General features: G+C 40.9%; 1 protein-coding gene across 1 annotated transcript in view; it reads right to left on the bottom strand.

Annotated features, from left to right (window-relative positions):
• LOC143974836 (complement C3-like) overlaps positions 1-19145 on the bottom strand; it is a 332677-nt gene that overhangs the window by 170454 nt on the left and 143078 nt on the right. The window contains exons 14-21 of the mRNA XM_077476590.1: positions 15819-15977; positions 13097-13226; positions 12174-12248; positions 10469-10657; positions 7940-8054; positions 6484-6569; positions 2900-3039; positions 1770-1976 (exon numbers count right to left, since the gene is read on the bottom strand). Coding sequence (XP_077332716.1) covers positions 1770-1976; positions 2900-3039; positions 6484-6569; positions 7940-8054; positions 10469-10657; positions 12174-12248; positions 13097-13226; positions 15819-15977 — 1101 coding nt within the window. The remainder of the gene's footprint in view (positions 1-1769; positions 1977-2899; positions 3040-6483; positions 6570-7939; positions 8055-10468; positions 10658-12173; positions 12249-13096; positions 13227-15818; positions 15978-19145) is intronic.

Here is a 19145-nt window from a genome sequence, read left to right as displayed (position 1 = left end):
AAGACCAGAGGTTCCGATTGTATTGATCACTATTTATTTTGCATATGCACTTTAATGTGAGGAAATGTCAAGGGTCAGTACCAAATAGTTTATACATTTTTGATGGACTAATGTTTTGTGTGACATCCCTTATGGAAACTGTTTTTTTTATTCAACAACTGTATTATTTATCCATGTACGTTATTAGAGGATATCTCTAGATTCGGATTCATTGTTTAGAGGCTACACACTTTTGGTTATTCGTTTTGTTGCTGCGTTCGCCATTTGTGTAGCACTACATTCTACACTTTGGAGGTAGCGCCACATTTTTTATATTTTATTTTTGAATAGAAATACATTACATAATTTCTGAATTGTTATTCTGTGTTTATGAGAAGAGACTTGCATGCATAAACAAAGGACTGTCATTCGTCCGATAATCTCATTGTGTGTACTAGGCTTTAAAGTGATCCTACCTCTTATATAAAGCTGGCCATCAAAAGTGACAGTGACAGAGGTTGGCACAAACTACACTGCCAGTTGTGCTTTAACAAATACAGCAACAGTTTAAAAAAAAAGAAAACTACATGGATAAGGGTGACTGTTGTAGCACTTCATTTTTGCTGGACACCTTTGTCTGCATGTAAATGTGGAAAAACATCTAAATAATTGTGACATAAAAAAAAAAAGAATTCAAATACTAAATACCATCATTATGTATTATAGCACCGATAGTTATCAAAATTATTATATTTTTTCACAATAGTTGTAATTTAAAAAAAAAATAGCAAAACTGCTAACACATTTCTTTTTTTTTTTTTGCATCAGTATATAGCACGCCATAATCTCTCATCAACAAATTGTGGCAAGCTTTACGCCCTTGTAATTTTAGTTCCCTTCTACTTATCGCCACCATTTTGCCTGTTGGCAGTGCTACTTTCACATCACATGCAATCCTTTTCCTTCTTTTCTTTTTCTTTTTTTAACATTTTCCTCTATTTTATTCTTTATTTATTTTATTAGAATTTCGAAAAAGTAAAAATATTGCAAAAATATGCTTCCTATTCCATTACCTTATATCTCCCCGTCCCCTCCCCCTCCAATCTCCCTCCCCTCTCTCTCTCCGTCTCTCTCTCTCGCTCTCCCTCTCATCTCCCCTCGGGACCACTCATTCTGAGACATTCCCTTGTTTTCTTGAACTCCAACCATTTTCCCCATTTACTATGACAAATTTCCACTTGATCTCCTCTTCTAGATATTGATTCCTCCATTGATCTTAACCACTCTATTTTAGCTAACCATTCCCTCATGGATGGGGGTTCAGCTGTGCCCCATCTCTTTGGGATCAGGCTTTTGGCAGCGATCAATAAGTGAGGGATCAATGAATTTTTGTATTCCCCTATTGTTTTGTCAGTGTCATGGTACACTGCCAGTTGTGCTTTAACAAATACAGCAACAGTTTAAAAAAAAAGAAAACTACATGGATAAGGGTGACTGTTGTAGCACTTCATTTTTGCTGGACACCTTTGTCTGCATGTAAATGTGGAAAAACATCTAAATAATTGTGACATAAAAAAAAAAAGAATTCAAATACTAAATACCATCATTATGTATTATAGCACCGATAGTTATCAAAATTATTATATTTTTTCACAATAGTTGTAATTTAAAAAAAAAATAGCAAAACTGCTAACACAGTTCTTAACATAAAAAATAATAATTACAGAATTGTAATTTAAAGTAGTAGTATTAGTATTAGTAGTATTAGTATGAAGAGTATGTTTACATACCAGCACATCAATGGATTTTTTCACTTTGTCGCTGATACCTGAACTAGAAACCTGCACTTCAATGTGAATTGTTTCTATTTTCAGAGGGATTATAACATAGTTCACCACTTTTGTAGATTGCGCTTCCACCTGCACTTGCACTTGATAACCTCTTGATTTGGTAGCTAAACTGCATACATTTTCAATGTAAGGAAATTTCACTGTCACCTGTAAATGCAAAGGAAGACATTTTAAAAACTGAGTATAGTAAAATATGTGATCGATGTAGATCTGAATTAATACATTTGTTAATGACTGATGGGCTTCCAGCATGGTGGTAAAGGCTGTTAGTAACACTTTGGTTATAGCCAGTATACAATACTCAGGAATATACACAGCTGCATATTTTGTTAGCATTGTCTGACAAAAAAAAATATTTAAATAATAATACAAAAATCCATGGCGCAAAATAGCCATGCTGAAAAAAAAATTAAGAATACGTTACACCAACATTTCCTATTGCTGATATGCATCTGTTGTATCATGTACTTGTGTTAAAAGAGTATCCTGTTCTCTTTGTAATGCTTCCTTTGTGTGAAATTCCTAGTCCTCCTGTTTTGCCTTTTGAAACTGACCATGCTAGGCATGGAAGCACATTCATCACAGCAAGGCCAATTTTCTGGCTGCACAGCCTGCCTGTCCTCCAATGGCCAAGACTTGTGCTGACATGCGCCCCACACAGCCATTCACTGGGCAGATCAGTGTACCGCTGTCTCTCCACCTCTACCTCTCCAAGCCCCTTACCCAGCTGGGAACAGAGATTATGTGATTATTTATAATAAAAAATAAAAAATAAAAAAAAGGTATTTTTATACCGTATTTATAGCTTATTGCTTATCACATTTTGTTAGGGCTGTTACTGATTAAAATTTTCGTGTTCGATTAATTGATTTTTTTTTTTTATATATATATATTATAAACAAATGTTTTCCTTTCATTTCTATTCTATTTTAAACTGAATGGATTGTTTTACAAAGTAAGGGTTCACATATACTTTAAATCAATCTGACAAAAGTTTTTCCTCTAGCTTCACACCACTAAAAAGAATGGGCTATGCCAAGTTTGAAGTCTATGAACAATTTAATAATCACCTTCCGTCTATTGTCTAAATAATTGTGGACAACTGCCCTAATTTGTACTTGCTCGTTTCTTCTAACACTGTAAGGCATTCTTAGGTCGACAAAGAGTTTCATGGAAACAGTCAATGGGTAGGCATTAGATACACAAATTCCTGGAATAAAGAAAAAGTACAAAAAGTTACCACTTGCTAGTTAAATGTACTTTGCTTTGATCTGAAACATATTTATTTAATATTCAGGCATATGGAGCCTTGCTGTGCAAGTTGCATCATTAAAAATGATGATATAAACATTTTAACCAAGTTATATACACCCATGCAAATGGTACATGGACACATATAGCAGGAAGCATCATCCTTGTGGCGAGAGTTACCACCATAAAACTCCAAGCTAGCAGCTAAAGAGATAAAGTGAGTCTGTGAAAATATTGGCAATATGCTACATGCCTAAGAATTAAAAATTGTTTTGTGCCAGTCTTGTTATCCAAACCCCCCTACCAAAGACAAAAGCTAAATCAGTGACCTTAAACTGACCATAGATGGTTTGTTTTTTTCTCGTTCAGCCAGCAGTGGATGGAGGAATCCCCCTTGCTGGGACACTGTATTCTGACAGTGGAACTCGCCGTTGTCAGAATACACTGATCAGAATTTTGCAGCAGATTAACTGCAGCCGCTGTTCAAGATTTTCCAATAGGCTCCTTCGACAAAAGTCAGTCAAATGAGGGGTGGCCACACACTAAATGAAATTCATCTTGCCCTGGATTAAAGTGGACCTTCGGTCATTTTTTAATCTTTCCATCTATTAAATCTTCTGCTCTTGCTGTTTGAACTTTGGATAATATTTTTTTTTTCTGCCAGTAAATACCTTATACAGCCCACTTCCTGTTTCTTGTCTGGTAAAAAGCCTAGGCTTATGACATCATGCACAGCTCTCTCTCTCTCAGTCTCCTGAGAGTTTGCCAGGAGGGGAGGGGGGTGAGTCATAAGAGGGCCAATGAGAGCTGCAGAGCTGGAGGTGTGTCTGTGTAAATCCAGGAAGTGAACAGGCAGCAGCTTCAGCTGCCCACAGTTAAAATGTTTGCAGCCAGTCTCAGTGGAGGGAGATTTCTGCAGCATATTTGACAAGTACAGAATCACAGTAAATATAAAGTAAAATTGTGGTGGTTAGAGGGAAGCTTCGGAATGGCAAAGATGTTTTTATTACAAATTATATGAGCAGACTGCAGTTCCTCTTTAACTGGACAAATTTCAATCAATGTATGGCCAGCTTTACTGTCTGCTCAGCAGTTAAGCTGTGAAGCTTGGTCGCTGGCCTTCATAGACCCATCTCTAGCCTGATAAACTATGTCATGATTCTCTATATTCACTCCAAAATATTGCCATTTTGTAATCACACCTAATCAAACATAATCCATTATTTATAATGAGGGACAAAATTAAAAGAAAATTTCCTTAAGGTGACAATTTTTTTAAAATTATATGTACAAAAAAAATGGTTTCTTCAATTTCTCAAGTACTCTAGGAAGTCGTATAGCTGGTCCCAAAGCCTATCACTGCAACTTTTGCAGAATCTTTGGGTTTCAGTGTAAATAAAATCTTGAAATTATTATACTACATGATATCATTTCAGTAATTAAAATACTATTAGATTTTTTAGTAATTGGTCTTTTTTTTAACCATTTCTATACAGGGCACTTTCACCCCCTTCCTGGTCAGCTTTCAGTGCTGTCACACTTTGAATGACACTTGCATGGTCATGCAACGTTGTACCCATATTACATTTTTATAATTTTTTTTCACACAAACAAATTTTTATTTTGGTGGTATTTAGAAAAAAAAAATTTGATTTGTTATTTACATAAATTTGTTTAGTTAAATTTGTTTTATTCATTTAATTCATTTTCGTAATTTGCTTCATTTATTCATTTTCGAATTGATTGAAAAAGTTTTCACATTCGAATTGTTTTTGAATTTGAATAGTTTTCTCTTCTGTGCAGAATCTATTACTGTATATATACATGATTCTACACTTCCGCCTACAGGGAGCTCCTGCGGGCTGCTTCAGAAGCTGATCTGTGAGTGTTTCGGCCACTGAATGTCCGCCGGCACCTGCCGATCATCAGGCAGAGACACAGAACATGGCTCTGCCTATGTAAGGAAGACAGAGCTCCGTTCTGACAGGGGGAAAGGGATGGATTTTGTGTCCCTAAAATCCATTACATCCTTCAGTAAAAGCAGCACACACATGACACAAAAACACTGGCTAGGCACACAGTTAACCCTCTGATTGCCCTATATGTTTAACCCTTCCCAGCCAGTGTCATTAGTACAGTGACAGTGCATATTTTTATTACTGATCACCGTATTAGTGTCACTGGTTCTTTCAAAGTGTCAGTTAGTGCCCGATTGTCCACCGCAATATCACAGTGCCTGCTTTAAGTCGCTGAAGGGTTAGTAAATCTTCCAGAGATCAAGTGGTTAATCACCACTCATGTTTTAAAAAAAATAAAAAACTTTTTTCTTTCTTCTTGTTATACAATTTTGCATATAAATAACCATTCTTCATAAATTTAGGCCAAACTGTATTCTGCTACATTTCTTTGGTGAACATAACCCAAATCAGTGTTTATTATTTAGTCTGTAGGAAAGATATAGAATCCACAAACTCTGGTGCATATCTAAAAATTGATCAATCCTGATGTACTGACTGCCAAATCTCATTTCTTGAGGCCCAAAAATGCCAGGACAGTACAAATATCCCCCAAATTACCCTTTCTTGGAAAGTAGGCAGATGAAGGTATTTAGTAAGAGGCATGGCATGTTATTTAAGTTGTCATTTTTTTGTCATCATTTTTTGGCAAATGAAGAAATGTAAAAAAGTATTTTTTTCACTTTTTTTTTTTTTTTACATACTGTCACCAGTGCAGTACAGCATCATCATATAACTGGTGTGGCACTGATCAGGGTCAGGGACAGTAACTGGTGACATAATGTAAAAAAAAAAAAAAATAATAGAAAAAATTATAATTTTTGTTTTCTTTTCTATAAATAGTTTTTTCTTTTAACACACTATGACCAGAGTAATACAGCCTTGCCATTATGATTGCTTATACCAGTAAATTTCACTGGTATAAGCAATCAATTTTACTGAATGAAATAGATTCAGTCAGTGTGTATTGTTGTGATTGGCCACAGCTAATTACATGGTACAGGTGGGCTGTGATTGGCCCTGTCTGTACCATGTGATCGCTGTAACCAATAACAGAGATCAACACAACGGAACACAATGAATGGCATGGATCAAAGTCATTCATTGTCTATAATTGTCATGCGATCTGCTCAATCATCACATGGTTCCAACAGCAGCCTGTACACTGATCAGTGTGACAGATCACGCTGCAGCATGTCCCATGGGAGGTGCATTCCTGGGAGGACGTCATATGACGTCAACCTGGAACAGTGAATATCTCACCCAGCTATCATTTGTCTATAGGCTTGGCGGGAACTGGTTAAAAAAAGATTTTATGTTAAAGAGTATCTGTGACATTTCCAGGCTACATGATGTATATATAAAATTGCTATTTCATTTCCCCTTACCTTGATTTTTCTTGATACTGACTGCTTGTACTATCCAGGTGGTGATAGAGCTTGGTAGGTTGAGTGTTAAAGGCATATTGACAATGCTAGAAAATGACATATTTCCAGATTAGTTTAACATGGGCCCATTAAAGGCCAGAAAATATAAACAACATGTTTATTTACATCTAATTCTTAAACTACCAATAGTGTACCTTCTTCAAAATGGCAAAGTATGTTCAGGAGATTAGTAGAGAGGGTTTGGCAGTAAGCAGTATGTGCAGGAGAGTAGCAAAATGGTTATGTCAGGGAGCATTACTGTATATGCTGGAAGTGAGTGCCATGGGCATGACCAGTGGGGTACATAGGTTTTGTGCTGCCCTAGGCCTGACTAAACTCGTGCACCCCCTAATTTAAATATGACACACCCCTTCCTGTCAAGGTCATATCCCTTCCTTTTTAAGATCCGCCCTATCATCTTCATGGGAGGAGGACAGAGGGACGATAAGGGAAGAGGACAGAGGGATGCCACGAGAAGAGGACAGAGAGGGACATTGCAGGAGGAGGACAGAGAGGGATGCAGCATCTTTTCATTTGGGGGGTAAGGGGATATGTGCTGGGTGCTTTGGGAGGGGAGAGGACATGTGCTAGTCGTGGGGGGGGGCCAGACCCCCCCACTAGAACATATCCTCTCCCCTCCCAAAGCACCCAGCACATATCCCCTTAACCCCCCCCCACCACCACCACTCCATATGTGCATCTGTTATCTGCCCCACCTTCCCAGTTACTGTGTCCCCCTCTACTGTAAACTATACACAGACCTCACCACACTACATTTCCCCATGATGCCCCCCAGTGTCTTCTGATTAGCCCTCTGCTGTGGCCAATCATGGCAGCGCTGTAAACCCAATTAGAGTCGCTCTCTCTTCTCCCTTGTGAACAAGAGTGACTTGTAAAGTGTAGTAATCCAAATCAATACTTCAGATTTTTGTTTTGGATGATTGCTGTGCATTATTAAACTCTGTTTTTTTTCTCACTTCATAAATTGGTTTGACAGGGTGGGAAGAGTTGCATTCCATTTCATAGGACAAATATGAAGTACAGAGGCTATACTGGTCTTTTTAGTTGGATTGAGGTTGAGGGCAAGTGCAAGACCAACTGCAAGTTGTTCAAGATCTAAGGCAGGAGGTCTCCAAACTTTTGAAATAAAGGGCCAAGTTTACTGTCCTTCAGACATTGGGGGGCCAGAGTGTGGCCAGTGGGAGTAGAAAATGTTATGGCATCAGTGGCATAAGTCAGAAGAATAGTTCCCCATTGTTGGTGTAAGTTCAGGAATAGTACCCCATTGTTGGTGTGAGTGGGAGAAATAGTGCCCAAGGGCCAGATAAAGGAAAGCAAAGGGAACATCAGGGACTTAACATTGCTTAATCTTATTTGTGTATTTGCGAATCAGTTTCACAGCATATGTATCTCCTACCTTGATTTTTGGTCTGATTTTGGATTTTTAAGTTCATAGATTTGCCAAAGCCAGCTCTCTGGGAAAAAACTTCGGGGTGAAGCTTCATCTGGAACATCTTCCTCATCATCATCCGCTGCAGTTGATAAAGACATTTAACCAAATTTAAAAAAAAAGAGTAAAATAGCTTTAAAGCTTCATGCATACAGGGCATCTGAAAACACTCCCTTGAACACCAGAACTGCTGGCAGGAAATTGTGGCATAAAAACATGCACAATTCACATGGGTTTATGCATGTTAACATATGTATAGCGTTTACAAGCGTACATTTTTCATACACTCTCCTCTGCTAATTTTTGACTCCCAAATGCCAACACACTGCAAAGCATTTATTTATATTTTTGGTGCCATTTTCACACTAATGCCACGTACAAATGATTGGACATCCCAACAACAAAATCCATGGATTTTTCCAACAGATGTTAGCTCAAACTTGTCTTGCATACACGCGGTCACACAAATCTTGTCGGAAATTCCGAACATCAAGAACGTGGTGACGTACAACACGTACGACGAGCCGAGAAAAATTAAGTTCGATAGCCAGTGCGGCTCTTCTGCTTGATTTTGAGCATGCATGGAACTTTGTGCATCGGAATTGTGTACACATGATCGGAATTTACGACAACAGATTTTGTTATTCTAAAATTTGAGATCCAGATCTCAAATGTTTTGTGACAGAAATTCCGATGGAAAATGTCCGATGGAGCCTACACATAGTCGGAATTTCCGACAACAAGCTCCTATCGAACATTTTCCGTCAGAAAATTTGACTGTGTGTACGGAGCATAAGAGCTGTGCTAGCTGTCTTTCTTCACTCCATTGTCAATCAGAATGATGAAGCAATCCTGTTGATTTTGTTGAAAGGGAGTGAGAAGGTAGAGACAATTTGAAAAAAAGAGATCCAGCTGTCACTACTGTGTTCGGGTTGCAGCAACAAAAGTGGACAGCAGTGTCCTGCCTGGAAGCCTCCGGGCAGGGGAAGCTACCTGCCATAGAAATCAAGGACTGTTTGATTGAGACAGCAATTCTGGACTTTGCAAGCCGGTGAGACTGAAACCTTTTTCTTTTGTTTTTGGCTGCTGTAAAGCTGTTTAAGTTTAATAAACCCCTTGTTGTGTGAAAAGCCTGTGTCCTGCGATCTAGCTGGTCCCCCGAACATTACTATATATATATGTGTGTATATATACACACACACACATACATGCACTATATATATATATATATATATATATATATATATATATATATATATATACATAATTTTTTATTTTTTTTTCATTTACTTATTTTTTATATTTCTCTAGGTTTTTGCCAGCAAGACAAAGTTTTGGGAGTAAAATCAGTTTCCCAATTGTATTGGAGCCCTTGACGGAAAACACGTTAGGGTGAAAATGCCATCAACTCTGGATCAACTACAAGGAATACTTTTCTGTTCTATTAGGATTGATGGATGCCTACCTCTGTTTCATATCTATTGATGTGGAAGCCTACAGGAGTCAAAAAGATTCCAAAATCTTCAGACAGTGTGCTATGGGGTGTCAGCAGTATGAAGGACATCTCTGGGACCTCCCCAGGGAGACCTCTTCCATGTACAAGAGAGCTGAGTCTGCCACATATCCTCATAGCATTTGATGCAGCCCTACAGTGAAAATGGACTTAGCCACAAAGAGAAAATATTCAACAACTGACTGAGCCATGCCCATCAAATGGATTTAGACTTTGTATTACTAAGTGGCGTGTACTCCTTTTCACCATACTACTGCATGTGGAAAAGGCAATAAAAGTGGTGCTGGCCTGCTTTGTGCTACACAGCACAGTTTTCAAACTGAAAAGGATAGAGGTCCCTTTGAACACGCACCCCCAAAACACTGTTGAAGAAATGGATTCTGGACAATGGATTCCGATAAAAGCCTTTATTGTAATGAATAGTCGATGTGACAACAGAAGCAGGACAAACAGCTGACGCGTTTCACAACATCATTGTTGCTTAGTCATAGCTAGAAAAGCTAGAAAAAACCCAAAACACTGCTCGGGATGTTCAGTTTATGGATTTACACTCCAGTTCTCATGTCATGAACATTATAAATCAATTTGTTTATTTATTCGTTTGTTCAGAGGGTCAAGTGTCTTGGCAAGATGAATATGTGTAATTAAATTCCTCCTGTTAGCAATGCCTTTAAATTTTCTCTATTGTATTTGTGCCTAAGAAAACTAAGATTATCCTTTTTTCATTGTAATAAAGTTTTGCAGCCATTCTCTAAGAATAGATGCATTACCCTACATAGATGAAAAAGAGAAGTGTAGTCTTCCTCTGTGTGTGTGGTAAAGCTACCCTTCTCTGAGAATGGACGCATTACCCCACATGGATGAAAAAGTATCCCTCTTTGTGCTGCAGTGCAGCCGACAGTCCATGCAACTGTAAAAAAAAAAAGAAAAAGACAACAATTGCAAAAAACTTGCTAAATAATGAATGAAAATCCCATACTTACATCTCTCCCATTCCAAATCTTTGCTCAATTGTTCTCGCACCTTTTCTGCATGTATACAGCACTCAAAGAATAAGTCTGCACATTCCTGTTCCTGAACGTGTTTCTTTCGTGCAGTACAGTCCAGTCCCATAGGGCTCTCATGTAATCCAGCCAAACAACATGGCCTTAAATGAGCAGGAGATTCGATTGCTGAAAGTTAAAGAATTATTCACAACTATATTGAGTTTAATAAATGCAATTTAATTACTTAACTGCTGAGAAGCATAGCCTCATTGATGACCAACTAATAAACCAATACCTTTCCCCAAAAAAAAGACATGGAAGCTGTCTAAGTTGGAAATAGAGCAAGGTCACAGTCATACTTGAGCACCAATAAAACATAAACTCACGTAGTCTAAGTGGCCTGTCCATACCACCAGACAGGAATTAGACTGACCCCAGTATTTAACTTGAGGGCATAGTCCATAAGGCAACATCAGTTGCTTGGTAGGGTCAAAACCAGCAATAAAGCTGTGACAAAAGATCACAAAGGGCGGGAGGTGTGATATCTGAAACTCCCCAGATTACAGGGATGTGCCCCAGCGTAGCCTTTTTCTCGAGTTCAGGCTCCACCCAGTCACCGTCCTCAAGTCTTTGTAGCCAATTATAATGTAGCTACTTAACCTGTCTGTATTAGGATCACACCCACAATGATGGCATGCTTCCAACAGTCAAGTCTCCCTTTCAAGGAGGGTTCAAGGGGCCTTACATACTGTTGTTTAAGCATTGCTCTTTAATGTATCGATTAAAATATTAAAGTGGAACTTTAATCAGAAAATAAGGTCCTGCTACATCACTTCAGGCTGGCCTCTTTGCAGGTATAATATAAAACATTACATTTAAGTGCCTATACTGTTTAAAATCCAGTAAAACATGCTCAGCTGCTCTCTATTTTGATCTGCTAACAACCTAAAGATTTAACTGCTGTTCAGGGTTTCTGGGCTTCAGTAAAATGGTAGCCTCCAGCAATAAGAAACAGAAACAATGCTGGAGACAATTTACAGCACACACTAATTTTCATAGCATAAGTATTAATATGGAAAAAGAATATTGATTTTTATCAAGTTGTTATGGGTAAATTTCCACTTTAAGTCAAGAGAACATTAAGATAGGATGTAAATTCAAGCACACAATTGCTTCATTTTGGAACCAGGGTCAAATTTGTAAGTCTGGAATGGGTTAACATGCTATAACATCCTCAAACTTGAAATATGGCAATAATGCAAACTTTTTTTGTAGCCATATATTTTCTATTTCATTTTTCTTATTAGTTATCTACTACAGTTCAGACATATTTCTCAGTTTGCATCACAAGTGGGTAAGAAGCCCTATGGTCCCTGGTCTAGATGTAAGGTAGAGGTATGATAATGCCTTGATAATGCCATCAGACTGTGCCTTCTACAAAGTTAGGTCCCCTGTTGTGAGCTTCATAACTTTCAGACTTGTTCCTATGTACAGAGGGTTAAAATTATGTCAATTCGCAGTTGGCCCATGGAATGCATTCCCAAGTAGAGAGACTCTTTAGCTCTCTACAGCAAGTAAAACTCTGTGGCAGTTCCTGCAAAGGATCCAGTCCCATACATTTGAACCCCACTAATACCACTGTAGCCAACTCATATTTACCGAATATAAATGTACCTCATATCTAATCTATATGATTTATTACCTTTTTTTTGTTTTGCTGCTAGTAATTCATATGAGCGACGTTTGCGATTGTGTAGTTTTGTAGTGCAGGTAAAATCTGTAAGAAAGCAAAAAATAAGTTGAAAGAACTGTTTAACCATTTAAGTTCCTGCACTTGTATGTCCATTTTGTACCATTTTGTAAAGGAGCATGCACCTTTAAGAAGAATGGTTTCCCTCCAGGAACACTTGCCCCTTATTTATCCCTTGCTATAGGCACTTCGACTTCTGCATATATTTGCTCATGTTGTGCAAATAAAACCTATGTTTTATTTACTTCACCTATACAGGGTGAACTACAGTGTGCACCCATGCGAGCGCCATGTTTACCCACACAGGTGTTTCATGCATCCCTTAGCAGGCAGTCTCACTAATGTCAACTGGGACACAGCACCACATGGACACAGCCATGGGTTTGCCCCCCACATCATCTAGTCTGTCTGGAGTTACATGAGGAGAAAGAGGGATTTGAGGCAGCCTACATCCACAGAAGATCTGAGGTCAGATCTCCAAGATGTCCCTTCAAAAATTGTGTGCATAAGAACTGTGTGTATCTAGAAGGATTTATTCTGGCTTGAAACCAAGGGTAGTCAACAAATATTGATTTGATTTTAATTTTTTTTCTTCTGCTTGCTCACTTTGCATTTTGTAAATTTGATAAATATAAACAATTACATATTTTTGAAAATATTCCTACTTTACAGCATTTTTTCATATCCGCCTAAAACATATGTGCAGTACTGTAGGTGGCCCAATGTATGTATACTTAGAAATGAAACATTGAAAAAATTTCTAAACACAATAAATACAGATTGATATGATCGTATATGATTTACATTGATCTGATTTCTTTTAATCCTACTGTATATAACTGAGTCATTGAAAAGATATTACAATTGTTAATGACCTTTTCTAGATGGCGTTCCCAGTTTCATTGTGGTTCCAAAATCCAGTCCAGCATCTTCAAACACACCCAATGCATTTTCTCCACTGCCAGCTGAGCATCCAAGATCATCTTCCTGCACTTCATCCCATATCTGTATCAATTAGATATGCAGTTTATAAAAGTCAATCATTCATTGAACTACTTAGGCTATCAAGAAAACACCGCTACAGTACTGAAGTCAACTTAAATTATCATAAAGGCCAATTCCATGAAAAATTCTAAACCTACCCTTACAGTGGGCCCTCCACTCCCCCACAATGTAAAGCCGCGTACACACGGGGCGGACTGTCTGGCCAACTTAGTCCGTCAGACAATCCGACGGACAGTCCGTCATACTTTCGAATGAACGGACTTGACCACACACACCACTTTTTGAGCGGACTAATACGGCGTACTAAGTCCGCCATACTATCCGCCCTACTTTTGAAATGAACGGACTCGCCCACACACGCGGAGGAAAGTCCGCTCATTTCGAGCGCGTCTCCAGGTAGGCGGGGCCCGCGAAGGAGACGTCGCTGACCCCGCCGCCTGGAATGGACTTAAAGGGGAACCCCAATGCCAAAAAAAATCGGCATGGGGGTCCCCCCCAAGTCCACAACAGACCCTTGTCCGAGCACGCTACCCGGCCGGCCAGGAAAGGGGGGCGAGCGAGCGCCCCCCCCCCCCCCCCCCCGAGCCGTACCAGGCTGCGTGCCCTCAACATGGGGGGTGCCTTGGGGAAGGGGGGGGCCGCGCGACCCCCCCACCCCAAAGCACCTTGTCCCCATGTTGATGAGGACAAGGGCCTCTTCCCGACAACCCTGGCCGTTGGTTGTCGGGGTCTGCGGGCGGGGGCTTATCGGAATCCGGGAGCCCCCTTTAATAAGGGGGCCCCCGGATAACGGCCCCCACCCTATGTGAATGAGTATGGGGTACAATGTACCCCTACCCATTCACCTGTGGAAAAAAGTACAAAAAAAACACAACACAGGGTTAAAATATTTTATTGCACAGCTCCGGGGGTCTTCCGTCTTCGGGGGTCTTCTCGCCGGACTCCTCCGCTATCTTCTTGTAGCTCTTTTGCTAGCGGAGGAGTCCGGCTTTCTTCCTCGCCGCCGGCCTCTTCTCCCGACTTCGGGGGTCTTGTCCCCCTCTTCGGTTCTTCTGCCGGGCCACCGCACCTTCTTATAGCTCTTTTACAGGCGGTGGCCCGGTCTTCTGTCGCCGCCGTCGCCGCTGCCTTCCGTTCTTCTTCTTCTTCTTCTTCTCCTTCTTCTCCAGGAGATGTTGCCTCGACGATCTCTCCGGCCAGAATGCCAGGGACGCACTGCGCGGCCACTTATATAGGGACAATGGGGCGGTGTCACATGGCTTTATGTCACATGGGTTGGTCACATGGTGACCCCGCCCCCTTACGATGTCATAGTCCCCATGTGACATCAACCCATGTGACCAACCCATGTGACATAAAGCCATGTGACACCGCCCCATTGTCCCTATATAAGTGGCCGCGCAGTCCCCAAGGCACCCCCCCATGTTGAGGGTACGCGGCCTGGTACGGCTCAGGAGGGGGGGGGGCGCTCCCTCGCCCCCCTTTCCTGGCCGGCCGGGTAGCATGCTCGGACAAGGGTCTGTTGTGGACTTGGGGGGGACCCCCATGCCGATTTTTTTTCGGCGTTGGGGTTCCCCTTTAAGTCCATACCAGGCGGCGGGGCCAGCGACGTCTCCTTCGCTGGCCCCGCCTACCTGGATACCCACTTGAAATGAGCGGACTTTTCTCCGGGCGGGAAAAGTCCGCTCATTTCAAAAGTACGGCGGACTGGCACACACACGGGCGGATTGTCCGCCGAAATGCGAGTCCAACGGACTGTATTACGGAAATTCCAAAATACTTAGTCCGCCAGACTGCACGCTGAAAAAGTCCGCTGAAGCCCACACACGAGCGGACTGTCCGCTCAAATGTGTTTTGGCGGACTAAGTAGGCCAGACAGTCCGCCCGTGTGTACGCGGCTTTAGGGTTAAATGCTTGTTATGTCTAGGGAGTAGAAAGAGAAGCAGCGTTACTTACATTAACCTCTGCTTCAGCAATATCCCATTTCCCCTGAAGCTCTAGTCTGAAATTGGTCCCTCAACATCATCACGTACATTGTAGGGCTATATACTCTTGCATTGTACTTAGAGGAATCAAGTGTGCGATCCCAGCCACAAGCAGCTTAGAGAGGAGGCTGCATCGTCTGAGTTACACCGCTGGATTGGACCTGCTGGAGAGCAGAATACGGTATTTATCCATATTCTCGCATCTCTAGATATAACAAGAAATTAACCCTTGCAGTGCGTGGGGTTGACTGAGTTTTTATTTGTTATTATAGTTGTGCCTGGAGTTGGGTTTTAAAAGAAAACCTTTAATGAGTGTAGCACTGTAATAGGGGGCGCAATCCCTAAATATAGGTCATATAAACATGTAATTATGTATTACATTTCATTTCAACCTCACACCGTAAAAAAAAAAATTAGTATGAATTTCCACATTTTACAGTTGAAACAATTTTTGTTAATTTTATGTCACTTGAACACAAATATGTACCTTTTTATTTATCCTGCATCATATAGCGTGTTAACATCACGCAGCCAGTACTACCATTCTTGACAGAATTCGTAACATTCTTGTACATTGTATTAGTCTATGAATTATCAATATATTCACCTTGTCTTGCGTAAACCTTCCTTTGTTATTTAAGACAAATACAGCCTTGTCTACAACTACTAGGCCCACTTGTGATCCTTGATCACCTGTCAAGCTGAGCTCAACTTTCGTTTCTGGCTCATAGGAGGCTCGTGAGATTTTAGGTGGGTTTATCTGCAGCTGTGAAAAGAAAAATGTCTTGCGTCAGTGTGATTTGTTGTATACAAATTCTAAAGTAACGGTGAAGCTTTCAATGTTTCTTTCGTTAAAATAATAAACATGTCATACTTACCTGCTCTGTGCAACGGTTTTGCACAGGGCAGCCCCAATCCTCTTAGTCTGGTGTTCCCCGCCGGCTACAGGCCCCTCCTCTTCATCGGGTGCCCCCACAGAAAGCTGCTCTCCCTGGGGGCACCCGTGCAGGCTCACTCCCGTGTCCTGTTGCTGCATCCATTGACACAAACAGCAGGACTCTGCCCCGTCCCCCACTCCCGTGTCACTGGATTTTATTGACAGCAGCAGGAGCCAATGGTTCCTGCTGCCATTAATCTGTCCAATTAGGAGAGAGACATTGAATGGAGCTGCTGCGCTTGTGCACATCATTGAATCAGATCGGACTCAGGTAAGTAAAAGGGGGGGGTCTGTGGGGGGGCCTGGGGGGGGGGGCTGCAGAATGCAGTAAGGTGAAAAAACCTTAAAGTTGCATTTGGCATCCATGCAGGACTCGCCCCCGCCCCCAGCACCCACGTCATTGGATTTGATTGACAGCAGCGGGAGCCAATGGCTACGCTGCTATCAATCTATCCAATTAAGAGCCATAGGATGCATTAAGGTGAAAAAACACATAGATTTACAACCCCTTTAAGGCTTTAGAACCACTTTAACAAAATAAAATGACCATACTAAAAAAAAATATTGCATTTTCCAATACATTGGAAACAATGCAGGATTATTACAGAAAAAAAAACTAATTGTAGTTACCACACAAACTAAACTGAATGTGCTGCCAAATACTACATCTACTATGTCTGACTTTATTATGTGAATCACGCCAGTGCCATTGCAGAACTCTGTGGCACAGACAGCATGATGCACATAAAGACAACCCTCTTTGTTTGAGATCAGCGATCTATGTGGAGTGGTCTAACCAACCTCCGTTTGAGTCATCACTATCAGCCTCTGCTGTTTAGGTGTTTTGGCAGCCAGAGTGGCATTATTGCAGTATTAAAATATGTATTCTTATTTAGTAAATAATTTTAAGTCATAAAACAGTCTGGTAAAATAGTTTGAACCCGAAGACATGGCAGAACTGCCGCTGTCATTGTTAGGTCATCTCATTATTAGGTGAATCTCATTAAAATGAACATTTACCTATATTTACTTATCTTTTCTATCACTCACCACAATGGATTCCCAATACTTTTTTCATTCAGCTCAACCACCTTCTGTCCTCCTTTCTTTGGGGAGTATAATCCCTGTGGTATAAAATGACTATGCTAATGAGGACCACATCCCAGGTGGGATTAACTATGTCAGACAGCCATATATACTTCCCATCACTAAATTGGCCACAGTGCACTGATGGCTCTGTCCTGACATCTCAAACACTTCCACCATGCTAGAGACGGCAATCCTGCAATCTGTAGCACGTTTCAACTGTTGTTATATAGAGGCTCCAAAGCCTCATATTTCCTGACATGGCTGGAGAGTGGGGTTGTCCTTTGAATCTCAACCCAATACTACTCTTTCCCCCACTGCCCAGTTGTAGAATAAGCCCTTCCAGACACATTTTTAATCAACCCCATATCCCCAGTGTTGGATCAAGTTTAAATATAAGTCAATTTCACATGTAGTGGAAAATCACACCCTGATGCTACTTCCTCATCTCTGTGCGTTCTCTAATATTCCAGCTTATTATCAATTTAGATATCTGCAACTCTCCCTCTCCTTTCACAGCCAATTTCCGAATAGATGTCTTGACCTAGCAAGCTGTGATCTTGAGCAGGCTCTGCTCAGAACCAACAGTTTGGAGAAACCAATGTCGACTGTTTAATCACTTGCAAATGTTGTCCCTCCCACCTTTGTCCTCCCTCAGACAAAAGTAGACTTTAGATATAGTGGTTCTTGCTGACGATGGCTGGGAAGATGTATGGTATTACCCTTTCAAGTATCTTATCTTACTTAGAGATAGATTTATATAGTTTGAAACATTGCATAGGGCATACTATACTCCGTACAGACTACTCCTGTTGGAGGTGTCATCACTCCATGGGGGATTTTTTCCATATTTTCGGGGCTTGCCCTGCTATCTCACAGTATATGATTATGATTAATACAATTGCCAGCACCTCTTTTTTCCTCACTCCGAAAATTTGTCTTCAGGGCCTGGTGGAGGATCTAGCCCCCATGACAGTGGAGACGACTCTGTTAGGACTTTTTCTTCTAATAACCCTTTGTTGAAAAAAGCCTACCCCATCTTGGCTTCTGGGATAAATTGGTGGACATAAATTTGCCTTTGTATAAGGATACGTATGCTAATAGAGGTTGTATGAACAAATTTGATAGGGTATGTGCGAGATGGATTGAAAATGTTTCCACTAACAGGTTGTTAGACATGGTCCCTGACTGAGTTACCATAGGGTGTACCCTAAAACCCAGCGTGAGCCACACACACAAGCACACATCTGTTAGGATTGAAACATTTTTTTTTGTTCTTTTCCGTTAACTTTACTGCTATGTCTCTGCTATCTGAGCAGTTGCTCCATTAATCCATTTGTATAGGCTTTTGTGGTACACTGACTGGTGCTCCCCTGTGTGGGTTACCCCACGTGGTTAGTTGTTTTTATTTTTTTGTTTTCTTATTTTCTTTGGTCTGTAATGTTCATACAAAACCTCCATAAACAAACAAAAAATAATAATCTGAACCCAGGGTTTATCAGGTTCCATAAAGGTTCACTTAAGGCCGCGTACACACGGGCGGACTGTTCGCCCAACTTTGTCCGCTGAACAGTGTTTGGGCGGACAGTCCGCTCGTGTGTGGGCTTTCAGCGGACAGTTTCAGCGGACAGTTGGACGGACAAGGTTTTTCGGAAATTCCGAAAAACTGTCCGCTGAAACCTTGTTTCAGCGAACAGCCCGCTCGTGTGTAGGCTTGTTCGTCAAACAAAGTTGCGCGCATGCTCAGAAAGGATTTTCACGCCGAAAGCTATAATGCAGTGTATAGGACGTCGTATTTTTCGTCCCGTCGTACGTGCTGTTCACATCATCGCGCACGGTTTCAGCAAACTGTTCGTTCGTCGTGTGTGGGCATGTCCGTCCATGCTAATTTTGAGCGGACTGTTTGCTGAA

Source organism: Lithobates pipiens, unplaced genomic scaffold (assembly GCF_037356315.1).
Source record: "Lithobates pipiens isolate NorthernLeopardFrog02 unplaced genomic scaffold, aLitPip1_a1.2 Scaffold_13, whole genome shotgun sequence".
NCBI lineage: Eukaryota > Metazoa > Chordata > Amphibia > Anura > Ranidae > Lithobates > Lithobates pipiens.
This window is presented reverse-complemented; position numbering and strand designations above follow the sequence as displayed.